This window comes from Scyliorhinus canicula, chromosome 15 (assembly GCF_902713615.1).
Source record: "Scyliorhinus canicula chromosome 15, sScyCan1.1, whole genome shotgun sequence".
NCBI classification, from domain to species: domain Eukaryota; kingdom Metazoa; phylum Chordata; class Chondrichthyes; order Carcharhiniformes; family Scyliorhinidae; genus Scyliorhinus; species Scyliorhinus canicula.
Window position 1 is genome coordinate 107,345,562 of NC_052160.1, and position 18,516 is coordinate 107,364,077.

The 18,516-nt window shown below is 44.4% G+C and overlaps 1 protein-coding gene across 1 annotated transcript in view; it reads left to right on the forward strand.

Annotated features, from left to right (window-relative positions):
- Positions 1-18,516, forward strand: part of LOC119978360 (leucine-rich repeat-containing G-protein coupled receptor 6-like) — a 294,338-nt gene that overhangs the window by 218,811 nt on the left and 57,011 nt on the right. The window contains 1 exon segment of the mRNA XM_038819949.1: positions 1,219-1,290. Within this exon segment, the coding sequence (XP_038675877.1) occupies positions 1,219-1,290 (72 nt within the window).

Sequence of the window (18,516 nt, forward strand, 5' to 3'; positions counted from 1 at the left end):
TAATCTCAATAAAGCCTTTGTCTAATCTCTTTGTCATTGCAATTCACTCATTGTAGAGTTAGGACTCGGAGCTTTCCATCATGTACATCATTCAGATTGACTTGGAATTAATTTTGGTCATCTGTAGAGATTATCAAAATTGTACAACTCATTGGACATCTGTTTAAATTTCAAGGAAATTGTGCATGGGAAATACAGATTAAAAATCCAACTGTATGAATCTGCTTCATTAAAAAGCTCAACTATTGTTATGTCCTTCACCATTGCTGTTGTCCTGCATCTTAACTTCTCAAAATAGACAAAACTAGATTTGCAGTAAATGGACGTATCAATTAGATATTAAAAAAAACTCTGACCCCACCCCCCATTTGCCAGAGACCTAAATGGCGACGGGGGTTCAAAATCTGATGACAGCAGAAAAACAAGATTCACGCCAGCAAGATCTCACAATGCAATCGCGCCCCCCCCCCCCCCCCCACCCCCTCTAGTGATTGGAATGCCCCATTTAAATACATTTTAATACCATTTAGTGGGCTTAGTACCATCCACCCACATTTTGTTTTCATCCACCCCCACTAATGTGACGTCATGTTGGCGAGGTTTGCAACAGGTCTGGACCAACGTGAAAAGAATCTGTTTGGAGCACGCAGGTAAGCACAGCCCCTCGATCTTTGGGAAGTTGCCATTGCTAGCTGAGCGAGCTCCCACCAGTTTGACAGTAGGCGGCCCACCTCCCACTTCGGAAAACAACCAGAAAATTTCTCCAGCGGTGGTAGCTCGCCATTGGCCATCAGCGGGATCTTCCTGTCCCGCTGATGTCAATGACGATTTACAATCCTCCCCTGTTGGTGCCGGTCGATTTCAGCGGGAACGGGAGATCGCATCGGTAGAAGGTCTGGATAATTCTGCCCTCTATTGCATATGTCCTAGCAGTTTTTTTCATTTGTTAATTCTAATCATTGTTCAATAAAGATGGCAAGTGACAGCAGTTCTATTATACACTAACTTACTACTGTTGCCTTTAAAGATGCAAGCAGCACAGTATTTGTTGCAAAATCTTTCAATATTTTCTTACCTTCCCTTCCTTTTTCCTTTTCCTAATTAGATTATTGTAGTTGGTTTTTGATTGTGCTGCCTATTTGACATGCTAAGAGCTTAACTTTTTAGTCTATCCCCTGAATAGCCTTTTCCTAAATGAGATACAAATGTCATCTACAGGCATCTTCATAACAACAATATTCAGTCTCTTGGAAGGAATTGCTTTGATGGACTTCACAGCTTGGAAACACTGTGAGTAACCTTATATGTTGCTGATGATTAGACCTGATTTTTAAGGTTAACGCTTGTACCAACCATAACTCGGTCTGAGGGCAGCAGAGGGAAAGAAAACTGAAGCAGCGGCAACCTTCAAGACAACAACTGGCAATGAAAGACAGTTGCAGAATTTTACCATCACTCCAGGAAGGCAAAAATAAAACTGTACATGCGACTGTATATCATTAGTTTTGCTAAGTGTAGAAATCTTCTTTTAGCTCTCCCTTTTATCTGATCAGTCTTTATCAGGAAATCATCCTGTTGTAAATGCACCACAAAAGTTTTAAACAAATAAGATTAGCCCCAGTGCAATGATATTATTTCACCTATAAAGGAAGAGCATCTTCTCTATATCCCATGTTTTTAATCTCTCTGACACTTTTGACCTATCGGGACAGCCATTTTGCAAAGTTTTTGAGGGCTATCTGGAATGCACTTTTCTTAAACTGGAAGCTTTCTGTTTCCACGGTGGCCGTCAGATTTCAAATTAGATTTGAATGCTCACCCTTAGAGGATGATTTTATTTATTTTTTTAAACACCAGAATTTTAGTTATTCGCCTCCCATTATATTTTAATGTTGCCACATGTGACTTGGCCAATTAGCTACTGCTTTGCGGTTCTAAAGAATAAGTGGAAGTTTCCAGGAGGCACATTCTAAATTCTGATTGAAGCACATTGTAAACACATCAAAATGCGGCAGCAATTTAGGTCAGGAATGGTGCAAGGACAGATATTCTTCTCAGTTATTCAAACAGAAATGAAAGGTAAAAAATATTTTAACTTCTTTTGCTAATGGTTATGCGCGTTGCTTCACATTATGAGTTTGAATCCGAGTGGTGAGGCGGAAATAATGTACCTTCTCAATTTTTCAATCAACATAAACGTAACTTTAAACTTTAACCAAATCAGTATATCATGGATGGGTTTCTTTGTCCCGCCGCACCAGATTTCTGGTGCGACACGCCGTCGGGATTTTCCATTTCACCGGCTGGTCAATGGGGTTTCCCATTGTGGGGCAGCCCCACGCCATCGGGAAATCCCCAGGCTGCCGGCAAAATGGAGATTACCGACGGTGGAGAATTCAGCCCCTTAATTTTAAAAATGGAAAAGAAGAAAAAGTATTTTAGAAGATTCCACCTGTGTTTAAAGAGCATAGATGTTATCGAAGATAGCATTTTTAATGCCTCATTCTTCATTAAGAGTGTTTGAGGAGGTAGCTTCATAAGAGGCTAATTAAGGGAAATTAATTTATACTTGGATTTTAAGAAAACATTTGATAAAGCTCCACATGCAAAAGACATTTGACATTCATGAAAGTAATGAAAATTTGCTGTCTGGTTTGAAAATTGCCTTTATAATAGTAAGCAGAAGGTGATGACAAATGGACTGATGATGATGTCTAGCCGAGCCATGTAGGATTCCCCTGCAGTTTACCTTATCCATAAATGATACGAACGTTTGTATTTTCAGTGCCATTATTACATTTTTTTTGATGGCACCAAGTTACGTAGCAAGTTGTTAACAGATCTATTGATAGCATTCAAAAGGATCTGAACTACATGAAGGGCTGAGGAATGGTGTACATCATTATTTAGTCATTACAAAGCTGTTATCAATAGGGCTAATTGAGATCTGGGATGTATGTCAAGGGCTTTTGATTAGAACATTGTGTATTTTGGACGCGTTTACTTCAAAGAGACATTGATGCATTGAATAAGATTCTGAACAGACGTTAAATTATGAATAGATACTCACAAAATTAAATGTGTTTTCATTGGAGATGACGAAGAAGGGATGTGATCCAGATCTTTAAAATGCTGAAAGGCACAAGTAATGTTTATTTAGTTTGAACTTTGAATGTAGAAGTAACTTCAAATAGAGCTGGAAAAAAAAATGAAATTCCTCTTCCACACACTATAATAGATAAGTGAATTAGATTTACAACAAAAAATGGTTAACGTAGTGTTGATTCATTTCTTTAAATAGGGAAACTCGGCACAGTTGATTAGACATTGGCCTTTCATCTTTGGAGTCTGGGTAAAAATCCAGACCAAACTACTTGGTTAAAAGCCTGCTGTCATTTGAGATTTTGATTCATTGGTGAGGATGTGGGGAATGCTGGCAATTGCCGATATCCTCCGAATCTCCACCTGGGCATCCTTCCTCATTGCATCTCCCTCCACCCTACCTGATCGCTGTTTCAGCCCAATTCCGAATCACTGCTCTGACTCCCGTTCGTGGTTATCCCTGTTTCTGGTTAGCTCCCCACATCTCCAGAGATATATCTATGGATCACCATTGGTGTTGTAGCAGCTCAAAGGTCAGATGCTCGTCTACCGCAAGCTGCCTGGGGATTCAGTAGGTCAGCAATCAGATGGAAATAATGCCCAACATTCAATTTCAGTTGGACATCAGGCCTGCCCATTCCAGTGCAGGGACTGCAATACAAAATAAAGGGCTATTTCTTTTCGACAAGTTACATTTCATAAAGAAAATTAATGACTGAAAAGATCACACTATGCATAAGTTTGGCATTTAACAACAGTGGAAAACTTCAGTTAGCAACTCTGCAGTCACCTTGATCAAAGGTTGACCGAAAGAGAGAAAGCTTGAGCAATTTCACTCAGTTCCTTCAAATAAACATTGTTGATTAATGTCAGTAAATGCAGGGATTGCAATGATAAAATGAAAGGGGAAGTTATGACAGAATAAAGTGAAGGGTATATTAACAGCAAACTGGAAGAAATTTGTGGTTTTACTGTTTTGGCAGTGGTGTGGAATACTTCTTAAAATGTTTTATTATAAATGGAAATATGGTCAGAAAGAGCCCAGTGAAGTGAATCTCTTCTTAGAAAGGGGCAGCTCTGAATGCAGAGCTATGTATAAGAACATAAGAACTAGGAGCAGGAGTAGGCCATATGGCCCCTCGAGCCTGCTCCGCCATTCAATGAGATCATGGCTGATCTTTTGTGGACTCAGCTCCACTTTCCAGCCCGAACACCATAACCCTTAATCCCTTTATTCTTCAAAAAACTATCTAACCTTATCTTAAAAACATTTAATGAAGGAGCCTCAACTGCTTCACTGGGCAAGGAATTCCATAGATTCACAACCCTTTGGGTGAAGAAGTTCCTCCTAAACTCAGTCCTAAATCTACGTCCCCTTATTTTGAGGCTATGCCCCCTAGTTCTGCTTTCACCCGCCAGTGGAAACAACCTGCCCGCATCTATTCTATCTATTTCCTTCATAATTTTATATGTTTCTATAAGATCCCCCCTCATCCTTCTAAATTCCAATGAGTACAATCCCAGTCTACTCAACCTCTCCTCGTAATCCAACCCCTTCAGCTCTGGGATTAATCTAGGGAATCTCCTCTGCACACCCTCCAGCGCCAGTACATCCTTTCTCAAGTAAGGAGACCAAAACTGAACACAATACTCCAGGTGTGGCCTCACTAACACCTTATATAATTGCAGCATAACCTCCCTAGTCTTAAACTCCATCCCTCTAGCAATGAAGGACAAAATACCATTTGCTTTCTTAATCACCTGTTGCACCTGTAAACCAACTTTTTTGCGACTCATGCACGAGCACACCCAGGTCTCTCTGCACAGCAGCATGTTTTAATATTTTATCATTTCAATAATAATCCCTTTTGCTGTTATTCCTACCAAAATGGATAACCTCACATTTGTCAACATTGTATTCCATCTGCCAGACCCTAGCCTATTCACTTAACCTATCCAAATCCCTCTGCAGACTTCCGGTATCCTCTGCACTTTTTGCTTTACCACTCATCTTTGTGTCGTCTGCAAACCTGGACACATTGCACTTGGTCCACAACTCCAAATCATCTCTGTAAATTGTGAACAATTGTGGACCCAACACTGATCCCTGAGGGACACCACTAGCTACTGATTGCCAACCAGAGAAACACCCATTAATCCCCAGTCTTTGCTTTCTATTAACTAACCAATCCTGAGGGCAGCACGGTGGCACAGTGGTTAGCATTGCTGCCTACGGCGCTGAGGACCCGGGTTCGAATCTCGGCCCTGGGTCACTGTCCGTGTGGAGTTTGCACATTCTCCCTGTGTCTGCGCGGGTTTCACCCCCACAACCCAAAGATGTGCAGGTTAGGTGAATTGGCCACGCTAAAATTGCCCCTTAATTGGAAAAAATAATTGGGTACTCTAAATTTATAAAAAATAAAATAAAATAAAAAAATTAACCAATCCTCTATCCATGCTACTACTTTACCCTTAATGCCATGCATCTTTATCTTATGCAGCAACCTTTTGTGTGGCACCTTGTCAAAGGCTTTCTGGAAATCCAGATATACCACATCCATCGGCTCCCCGTTATCTACTGCACTGGTAATGTCCTCAAAAAATTCCACTAAATTAGTTCGGCACGACCTGCCCTTTATGAACCCATACTGCGTCTGCCCAATGGGACAATTTCCATCCAGATGCCTCGCTATTTCTTCTTTGATGATAGATTCCAGCATCTTCCCTTCTACCGAAGTTAAACTCACTGGCCTATAATTTCCTGCTTTCTGCCTACCTCCTTTTTTAAACAGTGGTGTCACATTTGCTAATTTCCAATCCGCCGGGACCACCCGAGTCTAGTGAATTTCGGTAAATTATCACTAGTGCATCTGCAATTTACCTAGCCATCTCTTTTAGCACTCTGGGATGCATTCCATCAGGGCCAGGAAACTTATCTACCTTTAGCCCCATTAGCTTACCCATCACTACCTCCTTAGTGATAACAATCCTCTCAAGGTCCTCACATGTCATAGCCTCATTTCTATCAGTCACTGGCATGTTATTTGTGTCTTCCACTGTGAAGACCGATCCAAAAAACCTGTTCAGTTCCTCAGCCATTTCCTCATCTCCCATTATTAAATCTCCCTTCTCATCCTCTAAAGGACCAATATTTACCTTAGCCACTCTTTTTTGTTTTATATATTTGTAGAAACTTTTACTATCTGTAACACTTCTTACATGTGTGAGTGTCATTGCAAAACATTTATGCTTGCAAATGGTATTAAACTATTCTTTGATCTCAGCTACCGTTTTTTAAAATTATTTCGTTTCTTTGCTTTAATTATCTGTTTAAATGGAGACTGGCTATCATCAATCATTCTGTTCTCTTCCAATGGGCTGAAAATGAAGTAGGAGATTTTTTTGCAGCAGATAGGAAATTGTGTGTCCGTACAAAGCGTATTGCTTTTTCTTTTCAAATTGACATTCCAAATGTTTATTTATTTGGGACAAAGCTCTTCACTGGGAGAAAAATATGATTAATATGACATTTGCATGTTTAGAGTCAAAGGCTTTCAAGGTTCAGCCTGAATTTGAACACAGACCACTAAGTTAGAATACACCCGCTGAGGTGTAAAGATAATTCCTGCCCTCAATCGTCATCCCTCACCTCCTTCCAGACTACCTCCGGCATCCTCCCTGTATAACTGATGCATTGTTTAGTCAGCAAACATTGTCATTTCGTTTTGCACTGAACATCAGCACTGATATGAATGATAGGGCTGGAATCTGTGATCCCCGGCAGCATGTTTCCTCATGGTGTACCGTTTGCTGGCAGTGGGATTCTCCATTCCCCCTACTTGTCAATGGGATTTCCCATCAAAGATACCCCACACCGCTGGGAAATCCACAGGCGGGGATACGCTGCAGGTGGGAACAGTGAATCCCAATGGCCGGCTAATTCCGCCCATAGTCATAGAGGTCTACAGCACAGGAAAGGCACTTTGGCTCATCCAGTCTGCGCTGACAACCACCTCACTATTCTGATCCCATTTTCCAGCACTTGGCCCATAGCCTTGTACACTTTGGCATTGGAAGCGCACATCTAAATATTACGACTGTCTCTGCCTCCACTATCCTTTCAGGCAGTGAGTTCCAAAATCACATCATCCTCTGGGTGAAAAAGTTTTGCCTAACATCCCCTCCAAACCTCCTGCCCCTTCACTTAAATCTAGGCACCCTGATCAATGATCCCTCCACCAAGGGAAAAGGTTTATTTTTATCTACTCTCATCTGTACTCCTTATAATTTTATACATCTCAATCATGTCCCCCCTCAACCCCCTCTGCTCCAAGGAAAACAGCACCTATCTAACCAATCTCTCTTCATAACTAAAAAATTCTCTATGCCAGGCAACATCGTGGTAAATCCCCACTGCATCCTTTCCAGTGCTATCACATACCACCTATAATGTGGATTCCAGAAATGTACACGGTATTCTAGCTGTGGCCTAACCAATGTTTTGTATAGTTCTAGATTAACCTCTCTACTCTTAAGCTCTGTGCCTCAGCTAATAAAGGCACGTATACCATATGCCTTCTTAATGACTTTATTTGCCTGCTTCCAATAGTTTCCCCACCATTGAGGTTAGACTGACCGGCTGGTAGTGTCCTGGTTTGTCCTATTTTATCCTTTCCTCTCTCCTTGAATAGAGGATTTCCCTGGACTACAGACAAAATATAAAGGCATTGATCACACTACATCACAATTTGGAATTCTTTAGTCTAATGACCAGGGGTAGATTTTACAGCTCCCAAATGTTAATGGAGGGAGAGGGAGGCACGTAAAATAAAGCAGATGGACAGCCGACCACCCTCCTGCCCGTCTCTGACCTGTCTTCCTTATTGTGGGGCAGTTAGGCATGGTAAGGAATCAGGCAATCTGCCAGCCCTTTGGCCTGTTGAGGATCTAAGTGAACAATTAACTGCTACTTAAAGGCCTCATTCTGTCAGGATCACAATTTTTTAATTTGCGGGAGAAGCTGAGAGCAAGGCAAATGGTCTGCCAGCTTTGACAGCCCGAGCTACAATCAAGCAGGATGGGGTTTCTACTTTGAGGTCAGATCCCATGTGCCCATTAGTGGCATCACCCCCATGATGGAACTCCCACCTTTTGTCCTTTTTCCCCCGCCACTCGAACACTCCACCACCACCCTCTGTTCCCATTCCCCATTGGGCCATGACCACCCAAATTCCCGAGACTTACCTGGCATCCGGGAGACAGCTTCCCTTGTTATTCAGGACTCCTTGTAGCCCCAGCCCTGAGCACTACTTTATTCTGTTGCTGTTAGGAATATGGAGCTGCTACAGAGGGTTCCTGTCCCTGAGGGATGAAAGTCCCACTGTGCACTAGTTAATCAACTCCCATATTCTCTTGTTACATCCAGGTGAGGACTTTCGCAAGGGCTTCCTCTCTGTTCTCAGAATCAAGAATCACACAGTGTAGAGGCCCTTCGGCCCATCAAGTCTGCACTGATGCATGAAAAATACCTGACCTGCCTAACTAATCCCATTTGCCAGCACTTGGCCCATAACCTTGAATGTTATGATGTGCCGAGAGCTCATTCAGGTAATTTTTAAAGGATGTGAGGCAACCCACCTCTACCACCATCCCAGATAGCGCATTCCAGAGCATCACCATCCTCTGGGTAAAAAAGTTTTCCTCAAATCCACCCAAAACCTTGCGCCCTTGACCTTGATGTGTTCCCTCGTAACTCGCCCTTCAACTAAAGGGAACAGCTGGGTCCTATCCATGCTCCTCATAATCATAGAATCATAGAATCCCTATTGTGCAGAAGGCCATTCAGCCCATCGGGTCTGCACCGACCTTTTGAACAACTGCACTACCTCGGCCCAATCCCTCATCCTATTCCTGCAACAGCACCCTAAGGGGAAATTTAGCATGACCAATCCACCTAACTTGCACATCTTTGGACTGTGGGAGGAAACCAGAGCACCAAAATAAACCCACACAGACACAGGGAGAAGTGCAAACTCCTCACAGACAGTGACCCAAAGCTGGAATTGAACCCGAGTTCCTGGCACTGTGAAGCAGCAGTGCTAACCAGTATGCCACGTGCCGCCTCAAAGCGATCATTCCCAGACCAGGAAACAAACCCAGGTCACGCCGGTGTGAGTGCCAAATCCTAACCACTAGACCACCTGGGAATAATCTTGCACACCACAATCAGGTCGCCCATCAATCTTCTCTACTCCAGTGAAAACAACCCAAGCCTATCCAACCTACCTTCATAACTTAAATATTTCATCCCAGGCAACACCCTAGTGAATCCCTTCTGCGCCCCCTCCAATGCAATCGCATCCTTCCTATGATGTGGTGACCAGAATTGCACACAGTACTCCAGCTGTGGCCTCACCAAAGTTCTATACAACTCCAACATGACCTCCCTGCTTTTGTAACCTATGCTATCTCAATTCTCACTCCTTGATTGATTATAGCAGTTTTAACTTCATAAGGATGAATGTAATTCAGTGTATGTAGTTAACTATTTATGCACTGTTGTAAAAAAAACTCAGTCTGACAGATTTTCTTGAGTTTAAACGAGTAGGCTTTAGTTTTTCTTGTACTAAAAACCACCCAGGTGAAGATATTTAAAAAAGGTAAACACACATGTCCCAACCATCAAAAGACACACAACACACACATGCAAAAATGCAAGTTATATAGTAGAGGAGGTTAACTTTTGGCCAAATTACAATTGAATGAAAGAAGGCAAGACGTGAAATGTTCACTGATTATAAGCCCTTCATGATTATTCGTGGCTGAGGTTGTTCTTAAAGCCGTAGTCCTTGTTTTTTGGGGTTGAGAATGCTGCTTTAGAATTCAAAGTCTTTAGAATTTCTCTGTCAATCAACACAGTGGGCCTATTGGAGTGGGTGGGGATGTGTTCCCGCCGACTCTCTAAAAACTTCAACCTTTTGATTTTTGAATGTTCTTTTATTTCAAAATTCTGCTGGCTTGAATGTCGAGAGATGGAATATCTGAAGACAGGAAAAAGGCTGCTTGCCTCTCACACTCAACTGAATTGAACTCTGCCTGCTTATTTCACACTGTGAACCTATCCACTGATATGGAATGCCCCCAGAGTTCTCACCTCCCATGGTCAAAATCATTGACATACAATAGTGGTTCTTATTACTTTCCTATCAGTCTCTCCTTTATTACTTAGTCGTCTGGGAGACAGAAGATCTGAGGTCTTAGTTTAGTTGAGGTCTGGGCTGGTTTAGCTCAGTGGGCTCGACAGCTGGTTTGTGATGCAGAACAAGGCCAGCTCGGGTTCAATTCCCGTACCAGCTGAGAAATCTGAATTCTCCCTCTGTGTACCCGAACAGACTCCGGAATGTGACGACTAGGGGCTTTTCACAGTAACTTCATTGCAGTGTTAATGTAAGTCGACTTGGGACAATAAAGGTTATTTATTTATTTTATTTTATTATTACTCTTGCTGTTTTGGGGTAACTCTTGACAAAAGCAGGTACACAATTCCACAATGATACTGTCTAGTCATGTTCACTGTCAGCCACCTTTTAGAAGCTTCCAGGAGTTTGGACAAGTTGAAGTTCCTAACAGCTGGTGACCTGTGGCAACCATCTTAAGTCAGAGTCTTTGTTTTAGCAGTAGAAACTGCCTGTTTAGTAAAGTTCCATTTGTGAGTCCAGCAGATGAATTTGAAATTATAATTTGACATCAACATAGCTCCGCAGCATTATACACTAATAAAGCTGTATGCTTCTACCCCATAACATTGCTTACTCCCCAACCTTTTGAGTTCTTCACAGAAATTCCAAGCCATCCAAAAACTTGCAACCTATCCCGCAATAATATCCTTATCCTCCATTACATGTCCTTCTATAGCTGTGGAATTCACTTCTAGGATTAGTGGTTGAAGTAGAAACAATGTCAAGCATTCAAGATTAGATCAGACAGCAGGACAAAGAAAAACTAGTTAAAGAGATATGGGAACAGGGTGGGTAAATGTGATTAGAACTATTTGCTCACATGGAGCGTAAACACTGAAATAACTGATTGGGCCAAATGGCTTCATTCTATTCAATTTCCATGTTTTTCCATTTAATTCCAAATTATTTGTCCTTTCCGACCTCTACTTGCGTCCCATTTCCTACTGAATTGAAAATCATTGTACTCCTTCTATGATCTTGCCCTGGTCAGCGTCTACAACCATTGATGTCTGAGCCTTCATTCTAGCTATTCCGATTCCAACCGCTCTGGCATAGTGCTCTTCATTTTGTAGCAATATATTCAATTATCTACATTCCACCCTCAGGAACAAGTCAGGTGGGAACCCTCAGGTGAGGAAGGAGCTGCGCTCCGAAAGCTCGTGTTTGAAGCAAACCTGTTGGACTTTAACCTGGTGTTGTAAGACTTCTTACTGTGCTCACCCCAGTCCAACGCCGGCATCTCCACATCACCCTCAGGAACACCTCCTTAAATGCCTTTGCTACACAATTCCCTTCTCTCCTTGATTTGGAAGCCACTATCGTTTCCAGGAGTCTGTTCACTCTGTGTAAGGGGCAAGGAAATCTTGCCTCCAACCCGAACCGTTCACTGGTATTCTTTCAACATTTTGCTTATTGCCCAAATTAAACTGATTGGTGCCTTTTGTAATTTTGAAGACCTGTTTCACAGTAGTCTCCTCTTCGCCTTCACCCAGTGCAGAGAAGTTGGGTTAGTTGAGCCTTTCTTCATAAGTTAGTCACTTGAAGCCTGGAATCATCCTGATCATTTTCTCTGAAATGTTCCTGATATGTCCATGTGTCCTTCTTAAGATTGAGTGACAAATGTTGTACTCAACGAACGTCATTCAATTCTACCGCATCCCTTCCCGCTCCACCCCCCAAGACATGGGGTGTATGTCGAATCGGGTGGGATTGCTGAGGACAGACTTCCCAATTCCTCACTGTTTTAAGTAAATGGCAAGGAAGGGCGAGGATGGCCTTTAACTCAGAGGCCAATCAATACCCTTAAGTAGCTAATTAATAGTCCTTTGAGGGCCTCATCCAACTGCCGCTGATACTCTACAGGCAGTGTGGGTGCTGTACACTACATAGGGAGCCTGGCCAGTAAAAGCTGACAGCCTTCAGATGGGAGGACTCTTCAGTTCAGGCATTCTGTGGCCCACAGGGATCTTTCCTTGGTGCCACTGGTCAACACGGCTCAATGATCTCCTCGTGCTATAACGTACATGCTGAGAATCTACCAACAATGCAGACTTTCGATGGTAATGAGCACAGATGTGACATTGCCATTCCCTGCCCCTATTTAAACTAATGATGAAAAAAACCGAGTCTCCCCCAAATGTCCAGAATCAACCTCTGTAAGACATGGGGCGGGATTCTCCCAGCCCCGCGCCGGTCCGAAGAATGTGGAGAATCGGCGGCATTGGCGTCGGTGCATTTGGCGCGGCGCCGGTCACGGGCGTAGGCCGGGCCGCCGACTCTCCAGCCCAAGTGGGCCGAGCGGCCGCTCTAAAAAGGCGGAGTCCTGCTGGCGCCGTCCACACCTGGTCGCAGCCGGTGGGAACTCTGCGCACAGGGTCAGGCCTGGGGGGAGGGGGGCTCCGACCCCGGCGGAGGCATCCGATGGGGCCTGGCCCGCGATCTGGGCCCACCGCTCCCCGGGCCTATTTTGTTACACGCCGGCCCCTGAACTCCCGCGCCATGTTGCGACAGGGCCGGCACATTGAGGGAGGCCACCGTGCATGCGCGGGTTGGCGCAGCGCACAGTTTGCGGCGGGTTGGGAGACTGGAGCGGCGTGTACCGCTCCAGCGCCATGCTGGCCACCTATAGGGGCCAGAATCGGTACTCCCAGCGGCCCGTCACGCCGCCGTGAAACGTGACGGCGTTTCCGACAGCGTGGACACTCTGCCGCCAAATGGGAGAATCCCGCCCAGGGTTCCGTGCTGAGAGTGCAGTCAGACAATTACACTTTTATTCAATAAACATATTTTTGCATACTTAATAAGTCAATAACTTTTAGCACAATAACGTCAACAAAAAAGCGATGATAAATTATCAAATTTTAATGCTTTGCCATATTTTTTCACGTTGATCAAACGTATGTAAACAAGTGTACATATTTCAGCTGTTGACGGGCCAGTAATTACAATAAGATATCAAGTCCAAAAATGTGGAAAATTATTTCTAAAAGAACAATAGATGAAAATTTAAATTTCATATCTATTTGGTGCTCTAAATACTTGACAATTAGCTGGATTACTTGACAATCACTTGGTTACAATTTGATATTATGAGTCAGGTAAAATGGAGAGAATCAAAAGGAGCACTAACTAATCACAAATCAAAAGTGAAAAATAAAGAATAGACGGCACGGGAAGCATTAGTGTCTTAGAAAGATCGAAAGCCCATTAGTTAAAGGTTCAGGTAATTTTGAGATTTGGTGAACGGATTAAAGGAGTTCCTCTATGCTTAGTCCTCCAGCAACTAAATAATATTTGGCACCAAAATCTCTAACCTGTGAAAAGCTACTGCTATTATACAGATATCAATCTGTTTCAGTAAAGCTAGGAGAGACATTTGCTATTTTGAGTACAATTTGCTCTTAGCAGAGCTGTGTTAAGCTGATGCACTATCAATTACGACGAGATGAGAGTAGAGTGTAATCGAGGCTTTATTAAGCAGAGATCTGTAGCCTTCTGCAGCTGCTGCCGAAATGGCTGCAGCTCGGTGAGCACACACATTTATACTCTGCCTACTGGGTGGAGCAAGCAGGCAGGGATCTACCCCCGTACCTGTAGTACAGGAGCCTTATCGTATTACATCTCGTATGTGATATATAAACAATGCTGGCTACCACATAAACCATTAGGAAACCTTGATTAGGACCACATCACACTCGGCAACATTCTTGCAATGCACTTCCTGTGTTTGCAATGCTTGACTACGGAGGAGCTTTGTGGAGTTGCGTCTTGTTAGGCTACTTGTTACTTCTGTCTCAAAATTGAAAAAAACTGTTTCCATGCTAAGTTTTGAAATGTTTCCAAGAAGTCCATTATTGATGTACTTTATCAACGTGGCCTGATACTGAGCTGGTGGTAGCATTTAGTGCGAAGCCCAAGTGGTATCAGATGAGTTTTGTGAGGAGTCTCACGTCATTCGGCTTCAAAGTGTGATTTGGCTCCTAAGTTATGCTCCCATTTTTGCATCAATGCGCAGGAAAACAATGACGTTAGCTTAGTAGTAGCAGCATAACTGCAGCCAGAACCCCATTAATGATGAACTTACCCTTTACCTTTTAGCTTAAAGTTTACAAATACATGTTGGCAGAGAGTTATAGGATGAGATCTACCGGCCGTGTTGCGCCCGAAAAGCAGTGCGGAATGGCCGGCAGATGCAGGGAGATCCCTCGCCACACCTCCTGAGATCTAATGCCATCTCGCGAAAAGTTGCAATGTGAATCCCACCCACTGTGGCGAGATCACTTTCTTGCAAATCTACATATTAGAGTGAGACAGCTAGTCTATCTCTAATATGCATTCCTGTGATCTAACTAAGGCATGGTACCTAACCCCCTTGCCTTTAGACCTCAGGCAAGTGCTGGTCTCCACAAATGGGGACCAGATGGAACAGGACATGTGGGCATTTCCCAGGGGATTGGAGGCCCAAAGTACTTGCCCTCTGGATAGGGTGGCACTCTGGTGCTACCAGCCTGGCACCCTGGCATTGCCACCTGGGTGCCACCCAGGCACTGCCAAGGTAGAACTGGCAGGGGCATTGTCAGGGTGCCAGTTGGCACTGCCAAGGTGCTCAGGTGGCACTGTCAGGGTGTCAGGCTGGTACTGCCAAAGTACCAAGCTGGCATTTTCACATGATTGGGATTGGGCCCTGGTGTGCAAGAGGACTGAGGACCCCCTTAAAGGTGAGTTGGGGCTCGGGAGGGGGGGTTACGTTCAGGGGGTTTGAGAGGTTGGGATGCCATTTAAAATTGGCATCCCGATCTCTCCCTGCACTGAGGCGTTCCGACGAACAGGACTAAGAGCAGCCTCGGCCTGCGCATTCCCCGTCGAGGCCCCCGATCCACCTAAATGGCCGTTCGATGATGTGGTGTTTCATGGCGCTCCGAGTGCCGGGAAACACCCAGCGAAGCACGCTATGGGACTCTGTTCCCATTCAGATAGATAGTGCCTATTATGTTTTATTTCACGTGTGTTTTGATTTCTTGATATGTTCTGCCAGTGGCAGGCGGGATGGATTCCAGCCCCATTTTCCACAGCCAGCTGATGGAGAATCCCGCAGGTGGTCTTCGCTACAACAAGGGTGTTGAAATATGTAAATGGGCTCTATAACAACATTTTAGATGGCTGGTCCAACCTGAGGATCATGTGCAGAATCATCCATCTTTTTCTCCATGCCCAGCCTTTTGTATAATGGCCCTTGCCCCTTGTGTCACTTTGCATGTCACATCTAAATCCAATTTCCTGCTGCTCCTTCCATTTGCTAATAAAAAGAGCAGGTGTGCTGGTTGATATCGAGGTATTGGTCCAAGCCTTCTGATATTCTAGTGCCATGGCACTACTGTAGGTTGTGGGCATAAACCAGCCAGCCTAATGGTAGATGTTGTGCTTGCCAGTTCCTAAAGTTTTTCTAGTAATTCTTATATTATTAGGATTTTAAATTTTTTGCAACAAACGCAACATATTTCCAATGCAAAACAGGTACAGTATAGAACAAATATAAGAACAAAAAGATTTTTCCCCAATAATACAAACAAAATAAGGAAAAAGTAATTAACTTAAACTCTATACCCAAAATCTCTAACAGCCCTAACAGCTAACAGTGGCTAGATCTTTGAAAAAGGAGGTTAATAGTTGCCATCTCAGGTAGAATCTCTCAACAAGATGGTAAATTTTATTTTCTCCAAATGCAAAAAGGACATTACGTCCCCGAACCAGCCAGAAGCACGAGGCGGAGCGGAAGAGCTCCAACAAAGCAGTATCGGCCTCTGGGTTGTCAATGAAGCAAACGCAATAATGTCCACCTTTACCCCAGAGTGAACTGTTGGAGGGACTGAAACCCCAAATATGGCCACCAGCGGGCATGGCTGTAATTCTAATCAGAGAATGTTACACATAGTTTTTAAAAAGGAAGCATCTTTGTCCCAAAAGGTTGTGGAGGCCAAATCACGGAGTGTCTTTAAGACAGAGATAGATAGGTTCTTGATTAATAAGGGAATCAGGGGTAATGGGGACAAGGCAGGAGAATGGGGATGAGAAAATATCAGCCATGATTGAATGGCGGAGCAGACTCAATGGGCCGAGTGGCCTAATTCTGCTCCTATGTCTTATGGTCTTATGGCCCCTATTCTGAAGTAGTCAATTAAGGACCCATCCCAGCCATAGCCTGCCTGCAGGTTGGAGGAGAGTCCCTTATATTCGGGCACCCGTGCCCAACAGAAGGCCCCATCAGTGGCAAGAACCAACCCAACAGGAAGACTCTCCCAAGCTTTCACACTGCTCCATCGCTTTTCCACCTCACGGCTGCCTGACCAACAAGGCCGCTCCACTTATCTGGGTTCCAGGGTATCCACGGTTGCTCCTCATCCCGGCCCTCCTGAAGTCCCAGAAGGGACTGCCTCTCCTGTTAGTGTTGCTGGAGATGAAGAGTTGCCGGCCATCTAATTGGCAGATCTTCGTCCTGAAGGCTCAAGGAACCCCAAGAGCGGGTAGATGAGTGTCTGATTAGATTTGTATCCCAAAGGCCATTCACGCCAGCCGGCGGAGTGCCAACCACTCCGGCGGGGGCCTAGCCCCTCAATGTGAGGGCTTGGCCCCTAAATCATAGAATTTACAGTGCAGAAGGAGGCCATTCAGCCCATCGAGTCTGCACCAGCTCTTGGAAAGAGCACCCTACCCAAGGTCAACACCTCCACCCTATCCCCATAACCCAGTAGCCCCACCCAACACTAAGGGCAATTTATCATTGCCAATCCACCTAACCTGCACATCTTTGGACTTTGGGAGGAAACCGGAGCACCCGGAGGAAACCCACGCAGACACGGGGAGGATGTGCAGACTCCGCACAGACAGTGACCCAAGCCGGAATCGAACCTGGGACCCTGGAGCTGTGAAGCAATCGTGCTATCCACTATGCTACTGTGCGGAGACTTCCGCACCTTTGGGGCGGCCCGATGCCGGAGTGGTTCACGCCACTCCAACACGCCGGGACCCCCCGCCCCGCCGGGTAGGGGAGAATCCCAGCCCAGGTTCTAATCGTTGGCTGCCAACATCGCTTTCTCTTTCCAATCTCTGCATTTCCCCACACATTGTATTTCCATTTGTAACTCAACATGCAGTGTACATCACTGGGCTCATGTAGGTGGAATTAGTGATTGCTTTGTCGAGTACTATGAGGTTTGGACTTTTTGGGAGTGAGTATTACATGTTGAGCCTTCGAAGCAAATTATTGTCTCAGTTATAGTACTAAGTATAGACAGTGACATGACTGGAGGTCACCATGATTCATTTCTGTTCCATTGCTTGAAAAGAGCATAACCCTTAAATAGCCAACAGTTCTGTGATGGTCACCAATATTGCAATTGTAATGCATTCTAATTATTTCCACAGTGGCTTCCTTAATGGGCTTAAGGGATCTTCGAGGTCCGTCAGTAACTCGGAAGGACACAATGGGTTTGAGATGTCACGTGATTTAACTGAAACATTTCTAAATATAATTTTGGGTGGGTTTGGCAGGGTGTTTCCCGTTGGCTGTTTGGGTGAGAGCCACACCGGTATTCACCCACACTTAAGGGTGCGAATTAACGGCTGCGTCCCACTCTCACTCTGCCAACCTGGTGGCTCCCCAATGTCTGCACCATGGTGTTGATGCCCTCAGCGATGCCCCTCTGTGAGCGGGCCATGCTCTGCAGTGTCTCTCCAACATCCATCTGCATCTGGACATGGTCTTCAGTGACCGGGACATGTTCTAGAGCACCTTAGCAATGCCCACCTGTGACTGAGATTAATCAAGAACAGTCAGCATGGTTTTAAGAGGAGGTCACATCTGACTAACTTGATTGAATTTTTCGAAGAGGTGACCAAATGTGTAGATGAGGGAAATCTCAATGCATTTAACAAAGTCTACTTGGACTTCAACAAGGCTTTTGATGAGGTCCCATATGGTAGATTGATAGCGAGGGTAAGAATCAATGGAATCCAAGGGAATTTGGCAAATTGGATCCAGAATTGGCTGAGTAGCAGGAAGAAGAGGGTGATGGTTGAGGGGTGTTTTTCTGACTGGAAGCTTGTGTCCAGTGGGGTTCCGCAGAGATCAGTGTTGGGTCCCTTGTTTGTGGTTTATATAAAAGATTTAGATATGAAT